This window comes from Cucurbita pepo, chromosome LG01 (genome assembly GCF_002806865.2).
Source record: "Cucurbita pepo subsp. pepo cultivar mu-cu-16 chromosome LG01, ASM280686v2, whole genome shotgun sequence".
Taxonomy (NCBI): Eukaryota; Viridiplantae; Streptophyta; class Magnoliopsida; order Cucurbitales; family Cucurbitaceae; genus Cucurbita; species Cucurbita pepo.
This window is the reverse complement of record NC_036638.1, coordinates 15,842,091-15,858,619: the sequence shown is the minus strand read 5'-3', so window position 1 is coordinate 15,858,619 and position 16,529 is coordinate 15,842,091. Positions and strand designations below refer to the sequence as shown.

General features: G+C 38.2%; 2 protein-coding genes across 5 annotated transcripts; both read left to right on the top strand.

The window, feature by feature from the left end:
• The first annotated feature begins 922 nt into the window (after positions 1 to 922).
• Positions 923 to 9,403, top strand: LOC111779000 (histidine kinase 4-like). Of its 4 annotated transcripts, none has more exons than XM_023659030.1 (12): positions 923 to 1,518; positions 2,142 to 2,596; positions 2,768 to 3,001; positions 3,116 to 3,285; positions 3,668 to 3,886; positions 3,974 to 4,160; positions 4,756 to 4,807; positions 4,909 to 5,138; positions 5,255 to 5,353; positions 6,088 to 6,797; positions 7,752 to 8,252; positions 8,717 to 9,403. In XM_023659030.1, the coding sequence occupies exons 2-12, from the start codon at positions 2,258 to 2,260 to the stop codon at positions 8,937 to 8,939; spliced, it is 2,964 nt and encodes a 987-aa protein (XP_023514798.1). In that variant the 5' UTR covers positions 923 to 1,518; positions 2,142 to 2,257; the 3' UTR covers positions 8,940 to 9,403. The 4 variants fall into 4 exon arrangements, with proteins under 4 accessions (XP_023514798.1, XP_023514820.1, XP_023514812.1 ...); XM_023659052.1 differs by having other exon boundaries at positions 2,219 to 2,596; positions 8,717 to 8,939; XM_023659044.1 differs by having other exon boundaries at positions 2,210 to 2,596; positions 8,717 to 8,939.
• Positions 9,404 to 12,341: 2,938 nt separating this feature from the next.
• Positions 12,342 to 16,048, top strand: LOC111800578 (receptor protein kinase TMK1-like). Its single transcript, XM_023684335.1, has 2 exons — positions 12,342 to 15,038; positions 15,202 to 16,048. Exons 1-2 carry the CDS (start codon positions 12,746 to 12,748, stop codon positions 15,729 to 15,731), a joined length of 2,823 nt encoding a protein of 940 aa, XP_023540103.1. The 5' UTR covers positions 12,342 to 12,745; the 3' UTR covers positions 15,732 to 16,048.
• The last annotated feature ends 481 nt before the right edge of the window (positions 16,049 to 16,529 follow it).

The window sequence follows — 16,529 nt, the reverse complement described above, 5'->3', positions numbered from 1 at the left end:
TAATGTTCAAGTCTTGTAAAACTTTTTTCTGAACACCAATCATGTGGTTTGAGCATCCTGAATCAATGATCCAGTCATTCTCATAATCAATAAGTTCTCTCATCACCGCTATAAGTGTTAGCTCATATTCTTGTAAGGCATATAGTATCTCTCCATCTCATTCATCATCATTTTTTTTTTTTTTTTTTTTTTTTTTTTTTTTTTTTTTTTTTTTTTTTTTTTTTTTTTTNGATGGACTTAGACCAATGGGCCTTGGACTTGTGATCATTTTTTTCTGCCCCGGTAACAAATGTTTTCAAATATCTCATCTTGAGAACTCTTGTTGTCGTTGTTCTGAGCTCTCTCACGTTATGCAATTCTTTGGTGACTTCTTCCTTTGTTGCCACTTTGTATCCACGTTGCTTATTGTTCCTCTGACTTTTACTTGTATAGAACGGTGATGCCTCACATTTACTTAGTCATGACTTCGTGGTATTTAACAAATTTTCAAACTCTACAGGTGATGCTTGAATGGACCATCTATATACCGTAATAACAAAACTTATATATTATGGTCACAATCCATAGATAATAATCCTATTTACTCGAGCTTCTCCAATGATAGATTTTAGATTTAATTCAATAATCTCCCAATAGATCCGTTGACAAATTTTAAATATAAACTAGTTTGCTTGTCGCTCCTCAATTTCTTCTTTTTTTTTTTTTTTTTTTTTNAAAAGCTTAAAGACATCATTGCTCAAGAGACCTAATTCTCTCTCTTTTAAATTTTTATCTACATTTTCAAACGTGGATGAGCTTGATGATATTCATCAAATATAACATAAAAGATCGTTTCATTTTTATAAGTTTAAAAAATTGGTGGGGAAAAGGGCTAAAAGCAAATTAAGAGGGAATAAGACGGAGCATTGTGGGCTTGTCATCATCACACAGATTTGATTTGCGATGGAGATTTTAGTCTTCCCATTTTCCACCAATTTGATTCTCTCTCCCACAGTGAGAAGAAAGCAAATAAAAATGTCAACAAAAACCCAGCGGGAAAGAGATTGAAAATGGGACGATTTTTCTTTTACTTAACTTCATAATGATTTTAGTGTGGAAAAACAGAGCATAAATTTTGAGTTTTGTGGTTCTGGGTTCATTCTGGTTGAAGGTATTTTCATCGTTTTTTCATGGGGTTCTCTTGAAGCCATAGTTGTACTCAGTCGACAAAGACAGGGAGGAATAGAGGCGGTGACAGAGAGAAAGAAGACGACATAGTAAAAGAGTATAGGGAAGGGTAGCGATTAGGGAGACAGAAAAGTCAGGACAGTATCCGAGAAAATCCTTCACAATCTTAAAGTTTTCATTTCATTTTGTTGAATTATACAAAAATGGGGAGAAACAGAAAAACCCCATGTGTTATTCTACACTAAAAGCCATTCCGGATCGCTTTTTGGAGGACCTTCTTCGTGTTCCTCCATCTCCGCAAGCGAATCATTCGTTTCATTGTTAACATTTTGCCTCTTTTTTGATACCCAGGTGAGCAAATCTGCAAAAGCATTGTTTCTTTCGATAAACCCACTTTCCCTTCCCCTTTCCCTTTTCTTTTTGTTTTTGCTTTCTTTTTGCTCTGTTTCTGTGTTTCTTCTTGTGTTCTACGCTGCGCGCGTGTGATTTTTTCTTGGGAGCTGAGGGGTTCAGCTGTGTAAGTTTGATTGTTAATGGACATGAAACGGGGTACTGAGCTTCACGCCTGGAGGAGGAGGAGGCGTAGAGGGACATGATTAGCTTTCTGCTCTGTATTTTTATTGTTTCAGTTTCCTTTCTTGTTACGCAAGGATCTCATTGACCCGAAAGCATATATGAGCGAGGAATTCTTTGGAATGTGGGCTTTCTCTCTCCCTAGGCTGTTATTTTATTGTTTACCATAAAAGAAGAACACCCCATCTTTTGTGAGAGTCAGGCTTGTCTCCGGGAATTGAAAGGCTCTCTTTATTGATTGTCTTTCCTCCCTAGGCTAGAAATGGGTTTTGGTGAGCTCTAAAAAGGGAAATGGGGTTTTTTTTTCTTGGTTTTGCTTTCTGAGCCTTAAATTCAACAGGTCAAATGCTGTTGTGACGATCTTCCTTTTGTCTACCTTTTTCTTTTCTGTTTAATTGCAGAAGGAACTGTCAAACGAATTTACAGAAAGAAAGTGAGCTAAGAATGTTGCTAATTCAGGTTGGCCTAGTTTTGGTAGGGGGAATGAAGAACAAGAGGTGAAAGAGGAAGACGGAAGATGGGTTCGAAAATGCAGCCAAACCACAACTCTGTGGCCAAGTGGAATGAGCAAATGGGAACAACAAAGAAGGGTTACACATTTGTTCAAGCTAACAGGGCTTGGCTTCGTAAGTATCTTCTGCTGTGGATTATGGGGATGGCATTTATGAGCATGTTAATCTATAATGGCATGGATGCTGATAATAAAGTGAGAAGGAATGAAGTGTTGGGGAGCATGTGTGAAGAGAGGGCAAGGATGTTGCAAGATCAGTTCAGTGTTAGCGTCAACCATGTTCATGCCTTGGCTGTGCTTGTTTCCACCTTTCATTACTTCAAGACCCCTTCTGCAATTGATCAGGTTTGTCCTTCAAGCTTTGGACATTGGTTTTTTCTTCTTATAGTTGGGGGAAATCTGAACCCTCCATGATGTACAAGTTCATTTCTCTGTGTTTTCTTGAAGATACTGGTATTGTATTGTATTCTTTTCAATGATATGTTTGTTTAACGAGCCTGAAATACGACAATGCAGGAGACTTTTGCAGAATACACAGCCAGAACAGCTTTCGAACGGCCTCTACTCAGTGGGGTGGCGTATGCACAGAGAGTGGTTCATTCAGAGAGGGATATATTCGAAAAGCAACATGGGTGGATGATAAAAACAATGAAAAGAGAACCTTCCCCAATTCGAGATGAATATGCACCAGTTATATTTTCTCAAGAAACAGTCTCTTATATTGAATCACTGGATATGATGTCAGGAGAGGTAGAGCAAAATGAGCTTGCTATTCAAGCTTATATGTTGGATGAAAGTGGCATGCCTATCTGTATTGTTTTTCCTCTCTCATTTGGTAGATTTCTTCTGGCTGATATGATGCAGGAGGACCGCGAAAATATTTTGAGGGCTAGAGCAACAGGAAAAGCTGTCTTAACAAGCCCCTTCAGGCTGCTGGGCTCACATCATCTTGGAGTTGTTTTGACGTTTCCCGTTTACAAATCCAAATTTCCATCTATACCAACTGAAGAAGAACGTATAGAAGCAACAGCAGGGTCAGTCTGGATAAGAAGTAGTTTTATTAGGAATGTGAGTTCATATGTGATTTGTTTGTTCATCCATATGTATATAACATAGACAATTACCTGCCAAATATCGTTAGAAGTTTGCCTCCATTGTTGTATTCTTGTGGGATGTCCTTCACAAACTCTCAATTCCCTAGTGGTGTTTGGTTTTCACATTTTCTGATTTTGATCTTTTGAATATGTTATAGGCTGGTTTTCTATTGGCTCTATACTTACCCTGAAATTTTTGGCCTGGAAATTTGTGTTCTCATCGAAATATACCTTAATTTTCAAATCTCTTGAGCTTGAGCATTGTCTGACAGGTGAAATTATATGTGCCAGATATGTTAAATTGTTTCTTATCTTAACGCAGCTACGTTGGTGGAGCTTTTGATGTCGAGTCACTTGTGGAGAACTTGCTTGGGCAGCTTGCAGGGAATCAGGCCATTTTGGTAAACGTATATGATGTTACGAACTCTTCTGACCCCCTCGTCATGTACGGTCATCAATATCAAGATGGTGATAAGTTTCTTTTGCATGGGAGTAGCCTTGATTTCGGAGATCCATTCAGGAAGCATCTGATGATTTGTAGGTAAAGAATTCTGCCATATTAGTTACTACTCTAATGTGGATCATTTGCTTGGTGTCTTATGGCTTTTCTCATGTGGATATGGAGCAGATATCAGCAGAAGGCTCCCACATCCTGGACTGCCCTGACTACTGCATTCTTATTCTTCGTTATCGGGTTATTAGTTGGATATATTTTATACGGTGCAGCAACTCACATCGTGAAGGTTGAAGATGATTTTCATGAGATGCAGGAACTGAAAGTTCGAGCTGAGGCTGCTGATGTTGCAAAATCCCAGGTACTATCAATCGGTTCAAATAGGAACTAAAAAATTAAGAGACTTAAAGCGAGAAGGAAACAGACAGAATTTAGGGGGTAGAGTAAGTGATAGTTGGGGTGCAAGTTCTGCATCAGACTCTTGATATTCAGGTTGAAGTATGTTGTATTAAAAAATAGGCTTATAACAGTGTCTAGTATGAAGCAGAAAGCAATAGCATAATAGGAGGTTGAATCACTAACACAAACTAAATCTCTATATCATACAGAAACATTGTAACGGCCCAAGCTCACCGTTAGCAAATATTGTCCTCTTTGAGCTTTCTCTTTCAGGCTTCCCCTCAAGGTTTTTAAAACGTGTCTGCTACGGAGAGATTTCCACACCCTTACAAAGAATGTTTCATTCCCCTCTCCAATCGATGAGGGACTCATAGTAACAGTTCTTCAATGCCAATGTCAGTGGGATTTGTCGAGTTGCATGTTAGTTGGAGGTCTTCCACGATCATCTATAAAAAGGAATGGAATTCTGCATTGAATCACCTGCATGTTGTAACCTAGTCAACCCATCTATATGATGCTTTATCTCTTGATTTAAATCTCTTTTATTTTGGTTTCAGTTTCTTGCAACTGTTTCTCATGAAATTAGAACACCAATGAATGGCATTCTTGGTGAGTTATTTTCCTGTCAATCTTCGCTTTTGCTGAAATGCTTGATTTTGTATGTACAACAAATACTCAGATTTGTATACTTTCGTGAGCATCAATTTCAGGAATGCTTGCTCTGCTTCTGGACACGGATTTAAGTTCAACTCAGAAGGATTATGCTCAGACTGCTCAAGCTTGTGGAAGGGCACTGATAGCATTAATAAATGAGGTTCTTGATCGGGCAAAAATTGAAGCTGGAAAATTAGAACTGGAAGCAGTTCCATTTGACATTCGATCAATACTTGATGATGTCCTGTCTTTATTTTCCGAGAAGTCCAGACAAAAGGGTCTGGAGGTAGGACACGTGGACACCATTTATTTTTCAAACAAACATGTTTTTTGGCTGTTTCTTTACATGTCATGTTAAGTATTGACTTTCTTGCTCTTTGCAATGATGATATGGAAATGAAGCTGGCAGTTTTTGTATCTGATAAAGTTCCAGAAATTGTAATTGGAGACCCAGGAAGATTCAGACAAATCATAACAAATCTTGTGGGTAACTCTGTTAAGGTAAGTGGATTGTTCAAGTTTCTGTCTGACTGGTGCTGTCCTTTTTTCTTTCTTTGAAGTGTATTTGTGAGACCCCACATCTTTTGGAGAGGGGAACGAAGCATTTCTTTTAAGGGTGTGGAAACCTCTCCCTAATAGACGTGTTTTAAAACCATGAGGCCGACGACGATACGTAATGGGCCAAAGCGGACAATATCTGTTAGCGGTGGACTTGAGCTGTTACACATGGTATCAAAGCCAAGCATCGGGTGGTGTGTCAGCAAGGACGTTGGACCTCCTAGGGGGTGGATTATGAGATCCCACATCTCTTGGAGAGGGGAACGAAACATTCTTTATAAGGGTGTGGAAACCTCTCCCCAGTAGTCGTGTTTTAAACCCGTGTGGCCGACGACAATTACGTAATGGGCCAAAGCGGAGAACATCTATTAGCGGTGAGCTTGAGCTGTTACGAATGGTATCAGAGCCAGGCACCGAGCGGTGTGTCAACGAGGACGTTGGGACCCCAAGGTGAGTGGATTATGAGATCTACATCTCTTGGTGAGGGGAACGAAGCATTCCTTATGTGAGTGTGGAAATCTCTCTCTAGTAGACGCGTTTTAAAACCGTGAGGCTAACAATGATACGTATCGGGCCAAAGCGGACAATATCTGTTAGCGGTGCGTTTGGTCTACAATATATTGTCTAAATGGTAGCAAACACCATTGAAATAATTTTTTATATATTTGTTTCTGCAGTTTACTCAAAGGGGACACATATTTGTTAAAGTACATCTAGCTGATCACTCAAAAGGCTCCATCGACACAAAATATGTCAATGGAATGTCAGATAGTGACTTGTTTATATCGGATGGTCGTGAATTTCAAACTTTAAGTGGACGTGAGGCAGCTGATAATCAGAACAATTTGGATAACTTTAAACATCAAATTGCTGATGAGAACTCTCAGTCGAATGCTTCTCCAAACAACCCAGCAGTAACTAATGAGTATTGTGGTCATGTCACATTGATGGTAAGTGTGGAGGATACTGGAATTGGGATCCTTTTACATGCCCAAAATCGAGTTTTCATGCCCTTCATGCAAGCAGATAGCTCGACCTCTCGAAATTACGGAGGAACTGGCATCGGCTTGAGTATCAGCAAATGTTTAGTTGAACTAATGGGTGGTCAGATCAACTTCGTAAGTCAGCCTCAGATTGGTAGCACGTTTTCGTTCACTGCTGTTTTAGGAAAGTGCAAGAAAAATTCAATGAATGACATGAAAAAACCCAGCTCTGAAGAACTTCCTCCCAGTTTTAGGGGAATGAAAGCAATAATAGTTGACAGGAAACCAGTTAGAGCTTCTGTAACCAGATATCATTTGAAGAGACTTGGTATCATTGTTGAAGTCACCAGTAGTATCAACATGGCAGCTTCTTTATGCAAAGAAAATGGCTCCATAGCACCAGGGTAAGGCCTGGTAATCTTTTCTTGAGATCTTTGAGGTTCATAGCTAATGAGGACGAGGGGGATCAGCTTTTTCTTGTTCATTCAGTTGAACACTTGAAAACTGCGAGGATCCCTTTGATAATATTTATATGTTTATCTTCTGTTAAACAAAGTCAAGTTAGCCAACAGCTAGTTTATAAGCTTAATTCTTGTTTGTTGAAAACTGAAAATAAATTTCTTATCAAAAGAGAACTCAAAGTTTTGGAACTATTTGTTGAGGATGGTTGGGAGGGAGTCCCACATTTACTAATTAAGGGGTTGATTATGGGTTTATAAGGAAGGAATACATCTCTATTGGGATGGGGTATTTTGTGGAAACCAAAAGAAAAATCATGAGAGTTTGTGCTCAAAGTAGACATTATCATACCGTTGTGGGGGTTCGTGGTTCCTAATATGGTATCAGAGTCATGCCCTTAACTTAGTCATGTCAATAGAATTCTCAAATGTCGAACAAAGAAGTTATGAGTCTCGATGGTGTAGTCAAAAGTGACTCAAGTGTCGAACAAAGGGTTTACTTTGTTCAAGGGCTCCAGAGAAGGAGTCGAGCCTCGATTAAGGGGAGACTGTTCGAGGGCTCCACAGGCCTTAGGGGAGGCTCTATAGTGTATTTTGTTCAAGGGGAGGATTGTTGGGAGGGAGTCCCACGTTGGCTAATTAAGGGGATAATCATGGTTTTATAAGTAAGGAATACGTTTTCATTGGTACGAGGCCTTTTGGAGAAACCAAAAGCAAAGCCATGAGAGTTTGTGCTCAAAGTGGACAATATCATACCATTATGGAGGTTCGTGGTTTCTAATACTATTTACCTAGTGCCCCGCGTAGATTCACCAAGAATTTTTGTCTGTTTAGTGGACCTTTCTGCAGATGATTTATATTGCAACTAGCTTATTGGAACTATTTATCTCAATATTGCAGAAGCACACTCCTTCCAGATATGATCTTAGTTGAAAAAGACACATTGAAGTCTGATGAGGAATGTGGTATCATTCATCAACTGAACTGGAAACTGAATGCGAGTTCGTTTAAGTTACCGAAACTGATACTTCTTGCTACAAACATCACCACTGCAGAACTAGACAAGGCAAGGGCAGCTGGTTTTGCAGACACTGTGATCATGAAGCCATTGAGGGCGAGTATGGTTGCTGCCTGTCTTCAACAAGTACTTGATGTTAAGAACCAGAGGCGAGGAAGGGGCCTACCAAATGATTCTGTTTTCCTTCAGAGCCTTCTCTGTGGCAAGAGAATCTTAGTTGTTGATGACAATAAAGTAAACCGAAGGGTCGCTGCAGGCGCTCTGAAGAAAGTAGGTGCAGATGTTGAGTGTGCAGAAAGCGGGAAAGCTGCACTGAAGTTGCTTGAGCTACCGCACAATTTTGATGCTTGCTTCATGGATATTCAAATGCCTGAAATGGATGGGTATGTTCTAACAAGTTTTCTTCATTTCTTCTCTGAATCTTGCAGGTCTTTCATTAGAATGGCATAGTTCTTCATTTCTCCTTTTGCTGTTTTAGCTAAAAAAAAAACATGAACTCAGACCAAAAGTTAGGTAGAAAGTTTTTGAGCCATTGTTTCTGTAAGATCCCATATCGAGTGTCAGCAAGGACATTGAGCTTGAAGAAGGTGTACACTGGGCGGTGTACTAGTGAAGACGTTGGACCCCGAAGGGGGTGGATTGTGAGATCCCACATCGGTTCGAGAGTGGAACGAAGCATTCTTTATAAGAGTTTGGAAACCTCTCCCTAGCATATGCATTTTAAAAATCTTGAGGGAAAACCCGAAAGGGACAATATCTGCTAGATGTGGAGTTGGGCTGATACAGTTTCATTCTTTTCTCCATGAAAGTACGAGTAAATTATACGTATATTTTGTCAAAACTGCAGGTTTGAGGCGACTCGTCTCATCAGGATGATGGAGAGCAAGGCAAACGAAGGATCATCTACAACCGAAAGCGAGTGGCATGTACCAATATTAGCAATGACTGCAGACGTGATTCATGCTACCTATGACGAGTGCCTGAAATACGGAATGGATGGCTACGTCTCGAAACCCTTTGAGGAAGAAAATCTATACAAGGAAGTTGCCAAGATTTTCCAAAAATCATAGCCCATCAAAGACATCATGGATGCCAAATGATCATCAGCTGCACAAAACCAGAGGCAAAAGCTCCATTGCTGACCTCCTTTTGGTGGGTTAGAAAATACCAGCAACTTTTGACACCATTCCTGGTGCTAACTGTGTTCTTGCTGGTGAATGGAGAGCCGAGTTTGACGACAGCGTCGGGAATTCTCGACTGGTATTGAGATTCAGGCTTAGCCATTGCCATTTCTAACCAACTAAATGCTTTGTTTTTATTTAGAGAATATGAGTACCAACCTGTATACTACAATAGAGCTATCCATCCCCTAATGGATGTATAAATGGTTGCAAGGGGAAGAAACTAAACTGTAAATTGTTGGCTTAGGACTGTCTTCTGGCTAAATGTTTACAACGAGCTCATTCATAAGTTTGTTGAACACAAAGGATGTAAATATGTAACGTCTTTAATGGTGAAAGGATGACGATTTGAATATCCGATTACACCTTGAGCTATGTTCAAATTGACAACATGTTACGTTATCTTTCAATTTTAGTTTAAGTATATTGATTATTCTGTCGAGTTTTCATCCAGTGTTCTTATAGATTTTTACTTCAATATCATGTAAAGGTCAAGAGAAGTACTACGACATTTGAAAGAATATTACGACTACAAAATTAACATAATTTATTTGATATAAAATATATATTATCGATTAAAATGATAAATGTTTCAATCTTCTATATTATTGGTATATTTTATCAAAATAAAAAAAAAATCATGAAATTACTCTATTTATATGGTGACCTATAAATATTTAATTTAATGCACGCATTCCTTTAAATGGCAAAATATGGCGCAAAATAAAATATCTTTTCGTATCGAAATTATTTGATATTTAGATTTTTAATTTATTATACATTTTAATTATTTTCTTGGTAGCACTCGTCTTTTTATTAATTACTTTTAGATGTCAGTTTCCGTTGAAAGAGAAAAAAAAAATATTTATATTAAATGGATACCAAAATTTGGTTCGATAGAACTCTAAAGATACTATACGTAATTTATGTCATTATTATCTATATTTGACGTATCTAATATTATATTATGAATTAAATAAGATGAGAATACTTACAAAATTTATTATTTATTTTTAAATGTTGAGTAGAGTGAGAAGTTTTAGTTTAAATGGATATTAGAAATTTGCAAAAAAATAAATAAGAATTTCGTGAAAATTAAAAATAAAATGGAGACAAAGAATGTTTCCTTATCCAGCCTACATCTTTATTTTGACACCTAATGGTGAATTGGAGTACATTGTTATTATTATTATTATTATTATTATTTTGTGAATTGGAACACGTAATTTGAATGTTTGAAGTAAATGCGCAACGCCTCATTAATTGCATGTGAACCATCCGAATGCCATTCTGGAAATCATAATGTTTTTTTTTATTTCTTTTTGGTTAAATTAATACATAAGCATATTCATTAATAATATTATTTTGCAGTTTAAATTAAATTTGATTTTCTGTATTTGACTAGTATGATACACAAATTTTGAATAATTATTTATTTCATATTAAAAATTAAATATATTAATTATTGTTCTCAGTTTTTTTAAAAAAAGTTTTAAGAAATTATTGTCGAGAATGGTTAGGAATGATTTAGAGAATGATCATGAGTTTACAAGTAAAGGAATACATCTCCATTAGTATCCGTCGTTTTGGGGAAGCCCAAAGCAAAGCCATCAAAACTTATGTTCAAAGGGAACAATATCGTACCATTGTGGATATCTGTGATTCTTAATATGGTATCAGAGTCATGCCAAAAACTTTGCTATGACAATAGAATTCTCAAATATCGAACAAAGAATTATAAACCTTGAAGATGTAGTCAAAAGTGATTAAAGTGTCGAAATTGGTCGGATTTGATTAACTAAAATATTGATTTCAAATTTGAAGTAAAGTAGAAGGGATGGCACATGGTTTTATAAATTTTATATGAAGTTTAGATTTCTTTATTTATTGGTAACGACCCCACTCTTGATTGCATATGATTAGATTAGATTTTAATATTTCATTTTTTTATTCTCACAAGATCTTTTGTAATGTCAGATTTACACGAATTTGAAGCAATTATTTATAGAGGTTGATGCACCCATTTGACTTTGCTAAATAAATAATTTAGCGGAATAGTCCTTCTTGGTTCATATTCAATCTACTTTTATCGTTTGAGATTCTTGTCAATTTCTATTCCGATTGGACTAATGTGAGACTTTTTGTTGATCGATATTTAATTCAAATTGATTGAATTAGAGAGTGTTCGTCAAGTAAGTTGTTAGGTCGATTTGGTTTCTTATTACTGATACTTACGATTGAATTTGAGGGTTTTTAAAAGGTTTCCAAATTATTTAAACCTAATAGCACCAATTATTTAAAATGAATAGCCTATAAAAAATATATATAACTTCGATATTTTAAAAAGAAGTAATATAAAATTATTACATTATATGAAGTGAATAACACGAAATGGAATTGAAAATATATAAGGGAAACCATTTTAGTGACAAAATGTGAAAATTTATGTTGATATGAACTCTTTGGCTCAATTTACAAATGACTTGTCAACGTACGACCTTGTCATTATTTGAGGAAAAAAATAAGTAAGTAACCCCCTTTAATGAAGTAAGACATGCATACATACAATAAGCATGCACACATGGGACCTAGATCGCATGTGTCAAGACATGTCATTTTTGTGTGGCTAATATGGACAATTAACTTATTGAGTGAGTTGTACAAATTAGGTCAGGTGCATGATTGGGAGTTCTAAGAGACCTTACCAATTAAATTTTTTTGAAAGCATGTCATTCATAAATATACATGAAGTCTCTTAATCGACTCTCGCCATTTATTAAGAGATACACTTTATATCATAATAAAATTTTAACGATTACCAAATTCCTAGTTTTAAGTAAATTAAACACTTAAACGGACTACCGAAAATCATCCGAAAATGGATAAGAGAATTAAGGGTTTTTTTACCCAGGGTTCTTAAAAACAAAACTTAGGCCAAATCTCAAAAACTAAATGGAAAAAATTGAACGAGAATCGACATTTAGGCATGCTACAATGGTTATCTAGAAAAAGTGTGGTGCTGGAATTACTGGTCCAAGACACTGACTTGAAAGTTTAGAAATCAAACAAATTAAAATTTTATAAGAAAAAAAAAATCCTTATTTAATATATAATTAATTATTAAAAAAAATAAAATAAAAAACTTACCAATTAGGTTAAAACAAGACTTAAAAGGAAAAGTATTAATGGATGGGCAAGCATTATCCTCTCCATTCTCCATGGCGGCATCATGCTTTCTTCTCTGTGGTTAGCAGTGTCGAATTTTCTGAGCTGGACCCACACGTCGTTTTCTTTTTCTTCCATTTTCCCACTTCCCAAACACCCCAGTTTCTCTCTCTTCTTTACTCATTTCCTTAACGCCTTTCCTCCTTCTCTTTCATTCTTATTCTTCTCTCTCTGCTTTTGCATTTATCACAATTTTCTTCTCCCCACCATCTCCGCCGCGTTTTCCTCCGTCCTCCCTTCTGGAGAACAAAAATAAACGCAATTCATGAAGATGAGAAAAGGGTTTTAATCCAATGCCGGCTGTACGGGTTCTTTTCTCCTTCTCATTTTGAGTAAAACCCTGTTCTGGGTTCCTGTTCTTTCTTTCTTCTGGGTTACCATAGAGCGAGGATTTTGATTGTTTTCCCTTTTTCGTCTCTTTTGTTTTTCTTTCTTAGTTTCTTGACGAAGATTGCAAAAAAAAAAAAAAAATGAGGGAACCCCATTCGGGTTTTGGGGTGTTCCTTTTTGTGTTCGTGTTCTGTATCCTGTTTCTGGGTTCCTCTGTTTACGGCCAGCCGGCTGCCGGCGGTGGTGGTGATGGGTCAGTGATGAATCTCTTGAGGACTAGTATTGGAGCCCCGAGTTCTCTTGGGTGGACTGGTTCGGATTACTGTCAATGGCAGTATGTGAATTGCGATTCTCAGAATCGAGTGCTGAAAATCCAAATTGGAAACCAAAAACTCAAGGGATCACTTCCAAAGGAGCTCTTCAACCTCTCGGCGTTAGTACAATTAGAGGTGCAGGGCAACCAGCTGAGTGGGCCGTTTCCTAATCTTCCTGATTCACTGCAAATACTTCTTGCGCATGATAATCTTTTCACTTCCATGCCGGCTGATTTCTTCGCCAATAAGTCGGCGCTGCAATCGATATACATCGACAACAATCCCTTCGCGGCCTGGACAATCCCTGATAACATTCGAGAGTCTTCTGGGCTACAGGAATTTTCAGCAAATAGCGCTAATATAACTGGTGTAATCCCTGGATTTTTCGATGGCACTACATTTCCGACTCTTACAAGCTTGCATTTGGCGGGTAATTTTCTTGAAGGTGGATTACCAGCGAGCTTTGCGAGTTCTTCCATTCAGTCACTTTGGTTAAATGGACAACAGAGTAGTTCTAAGTTAAACGGTTCCATTGCCGTACTGCAAAACATGACAAATTTACTGGAGATTTGGTTGAATATGAACCAATTTTCAGGTCCTTTGCCGGATTTCTCAAACCTTCAGGGATTACAGAACTTGAGTTTGAGGGATAATCAGCTTACGGGTATTGTTCCTTCATCCTTGATAAATTTGAAATCCCTTGTGATTGTGAATTTGACGAATAATATGCTTCAAGGACCCATCCCTGCATTTAATCCTAATGTTCATCTGGACATGAGTCCTGGATCCAACAATTTTTGCTCGAATTCTCCGGGTGAACCTTGTAATCCCCTTGTGACTGCTTTGTTATCGGTTGCACAGTCAATGGGTTTTCCAACAGCATTTGCACAGGGCTGGGTAGGCAATGATCCTTGTAATAATTTCAAGGGCGTTATGTGTACTGGCAACCCTGGAAACATAACTGTTATTAACTTTAGAAATATGGACCTTGTGGGCACTATTTCGCCTAGCTTTTCATTGCTTACATCTGTGCAAAAGCTGCTTCTCTCTAATAATTCTCTTTCTGGCACAATACCAACAGAGCTTGTTACTATGCCTAATCTTACAGAATTAGATGTCTCCAATAATAAGCTTTATGGTAAAGTGCCTGGTTTTAGGACAAATGTGATTGTGAACACGCAGGGGAACCCAGATATTGGGAAGGATAGCCCCAGTGCTCCTACTGGGAAATCACCCTCTGGTACCGGTTCGGGTGAGGTATCTGATAAAGTTCATAAGAGAAGTAATACCGGGGTGGTTGTTGGTTCCATAGTTGGTGTTCTTGTTGTTCTACTAATAGTTGGGACTGTGATTTTCTTTTACATGAGAAATAAGAGACATGGTAGTAGAGTGCCGAGTCCAAATACAGTGGTGGTACATCCTAGTCATTCTGGAGACCAAAATTCAGTGAAGATTACACTTACGCAGGCTAGAGTCGATGCGCCTGAAACCAGCAGCCCTCCTGCTGGACCTAGTGATGTCCATGTGGTTGAGGCAGGTAACCTGGTTATCTCGATTCAAGTTTTAAGGAATGTAACAAATAATTTTAGCCCCGAGAATATATTGGGGAAAGGGGGTTTTGGAACTGTTTACAAGGGGGAATTGCACGATGGTACGAAGATTGCTGTGAAGAGAATGGAGTCTGGAGTCATTGGTGAGAAGGGTTTGAATGAATTCAAGGCTGAGATTGCTGTTCTTACTAAGGTTCGGCATCGAAATTTGGTTGCGCTTCTTGGATATTGCTTGGATGGGAATGAGAGGCTTCTAGTTTATGAGTACATGCCCCAGGGGACTCTTAGCAGGTTTTTATTTAACTGGAAAGAAGAAGGGCTTAAACCCTTTGAATGGCAAAGAAGGCTTATTGTTGCCTTGGATGTAGCCAGGGGTGTTGAGTATTTGCATAGTTTAGCACATCAAAGCTTTATCCATCGTGATCTTAAACCATCGAACATTCTTCTCGGAGATGATTTGCGGGCTAAAGTAGCTGACTTTGGATTGGTTCGTCTTGCTCCTGAAGGGAAAGCGTCGGTCGAAACAAGACTTGCAGGAACATTTGGTTATCTTGCCCCAGAATATGCAGGTATGCACTCTTCTCTTGTCTGATTGTGTTTGAGATCGTGAATTTAGTTGAGTAGAATGTCTTTATTGTAAGGGATTATGTTGCTGAACCTGTTTGTTTCGCTTAGCAATAGGCTTTTAGAAACTAACGCCTCCTAATGCTATATACTGACATTCTATTCCAGTAACTGGACGAGTTACGACCAAGGTCGACGTTTATAGCTTCGGGGTGATCCTGATGGAGATGATATCTGGTAGAAAAGCACTCGACGATAGTCAGCCAGAAGAGAGCTTGCACCTCGTGACATGGTTCCGCAGAATGTACATTAACAAGGAAGTTTTTCCAAAGGCCATAGACCCTTCAATCGACATAGACGAGGAGACCCTTGGCAGCATCACCACTGTTGCAGACTTGGCTGGTCATTGCTGTGCAAGGGAGCCATTCCAGCGGCCCGACATGAGTCATGTAGTCAACGTGCTTTCGTCTCTAGTTGATGTCTGGAAGCCAACAGAACCATCATCTGAAGAGCAGTTTGCAATTGATTTGGAGATGTCATTGCCACAGGCGCTTAAGAAATGGCAGGCATTCGAAGGAGATAGCGGTACGGATATGTCTTCATCATCATTCCTTCCAAGTAGAGACAACACACAAACCAGCATCCCGAACCGCCCATCTGGTTTTGTAACTTCGTTTACGTCTGCCGATGCACGGTGAGCTATAGAGAAACTCGAGTTTTTTTTTTATTGATCTTAGCTGCTTTCTGTTGTCCATTCTTTAGCCTCTCTAATCTTTGTTGCTTAATCCTCAGTAGTGTTGAACCTTTTGTGTAAGGCTTGTGATGTTTCCTTCCCGTGTTCTTGGATATTTTAGTGTCGTCCACATCTATAAGGTTTTAGGAAGGAAATTCCCTTACAGAATGCCCGAGTTTTTTCCTTTCTGCTGCTGAACCTTGTGTTTGTATTAGCTCAAGCTCATTATTATTTTGACAGCACTCCTTGGACATTTAGAAGAAACGAGAAATTTTTTATGTATGAAGTTTAGTGATTGAATACAAAATTGAAATTTCATAAATTTAAGTTAATTTATCTGCTAAGGATGGTTGGGAGAGGAGTCGCACGTCGCCTATTTAAGGGGTTGATTATGGGTACAAGGTTTTTTGGTTTCACCAAAAGCAAACCCATGGGAGTTTATGCTCAATGTGGACAATATCATATCATTGTGGAGAATCGTGGTCGTTAACTTGGTATCAGAGTCATACCTTTTAACTTAATCATGTCAATAGAATACTCGAGTGTTGAACAAATGGTGTACTTTGTTTGTGGGCTCTAGAGGAATCGAACTTCGATTAAGGAGAGACTGTTTGAGAGCTTTGTAGGCTTTAGGGGAGGCTCTATGGTGTGTATTTTGTTCGAGGAAGAATTGTTGAGGGTTGTTTGGAAAAGAGTCCACGTCGGCTAATCAAAAGGTTGATAGGTTTATAAAGAAGACATTTTCATGGTTACCGAGTCTTTT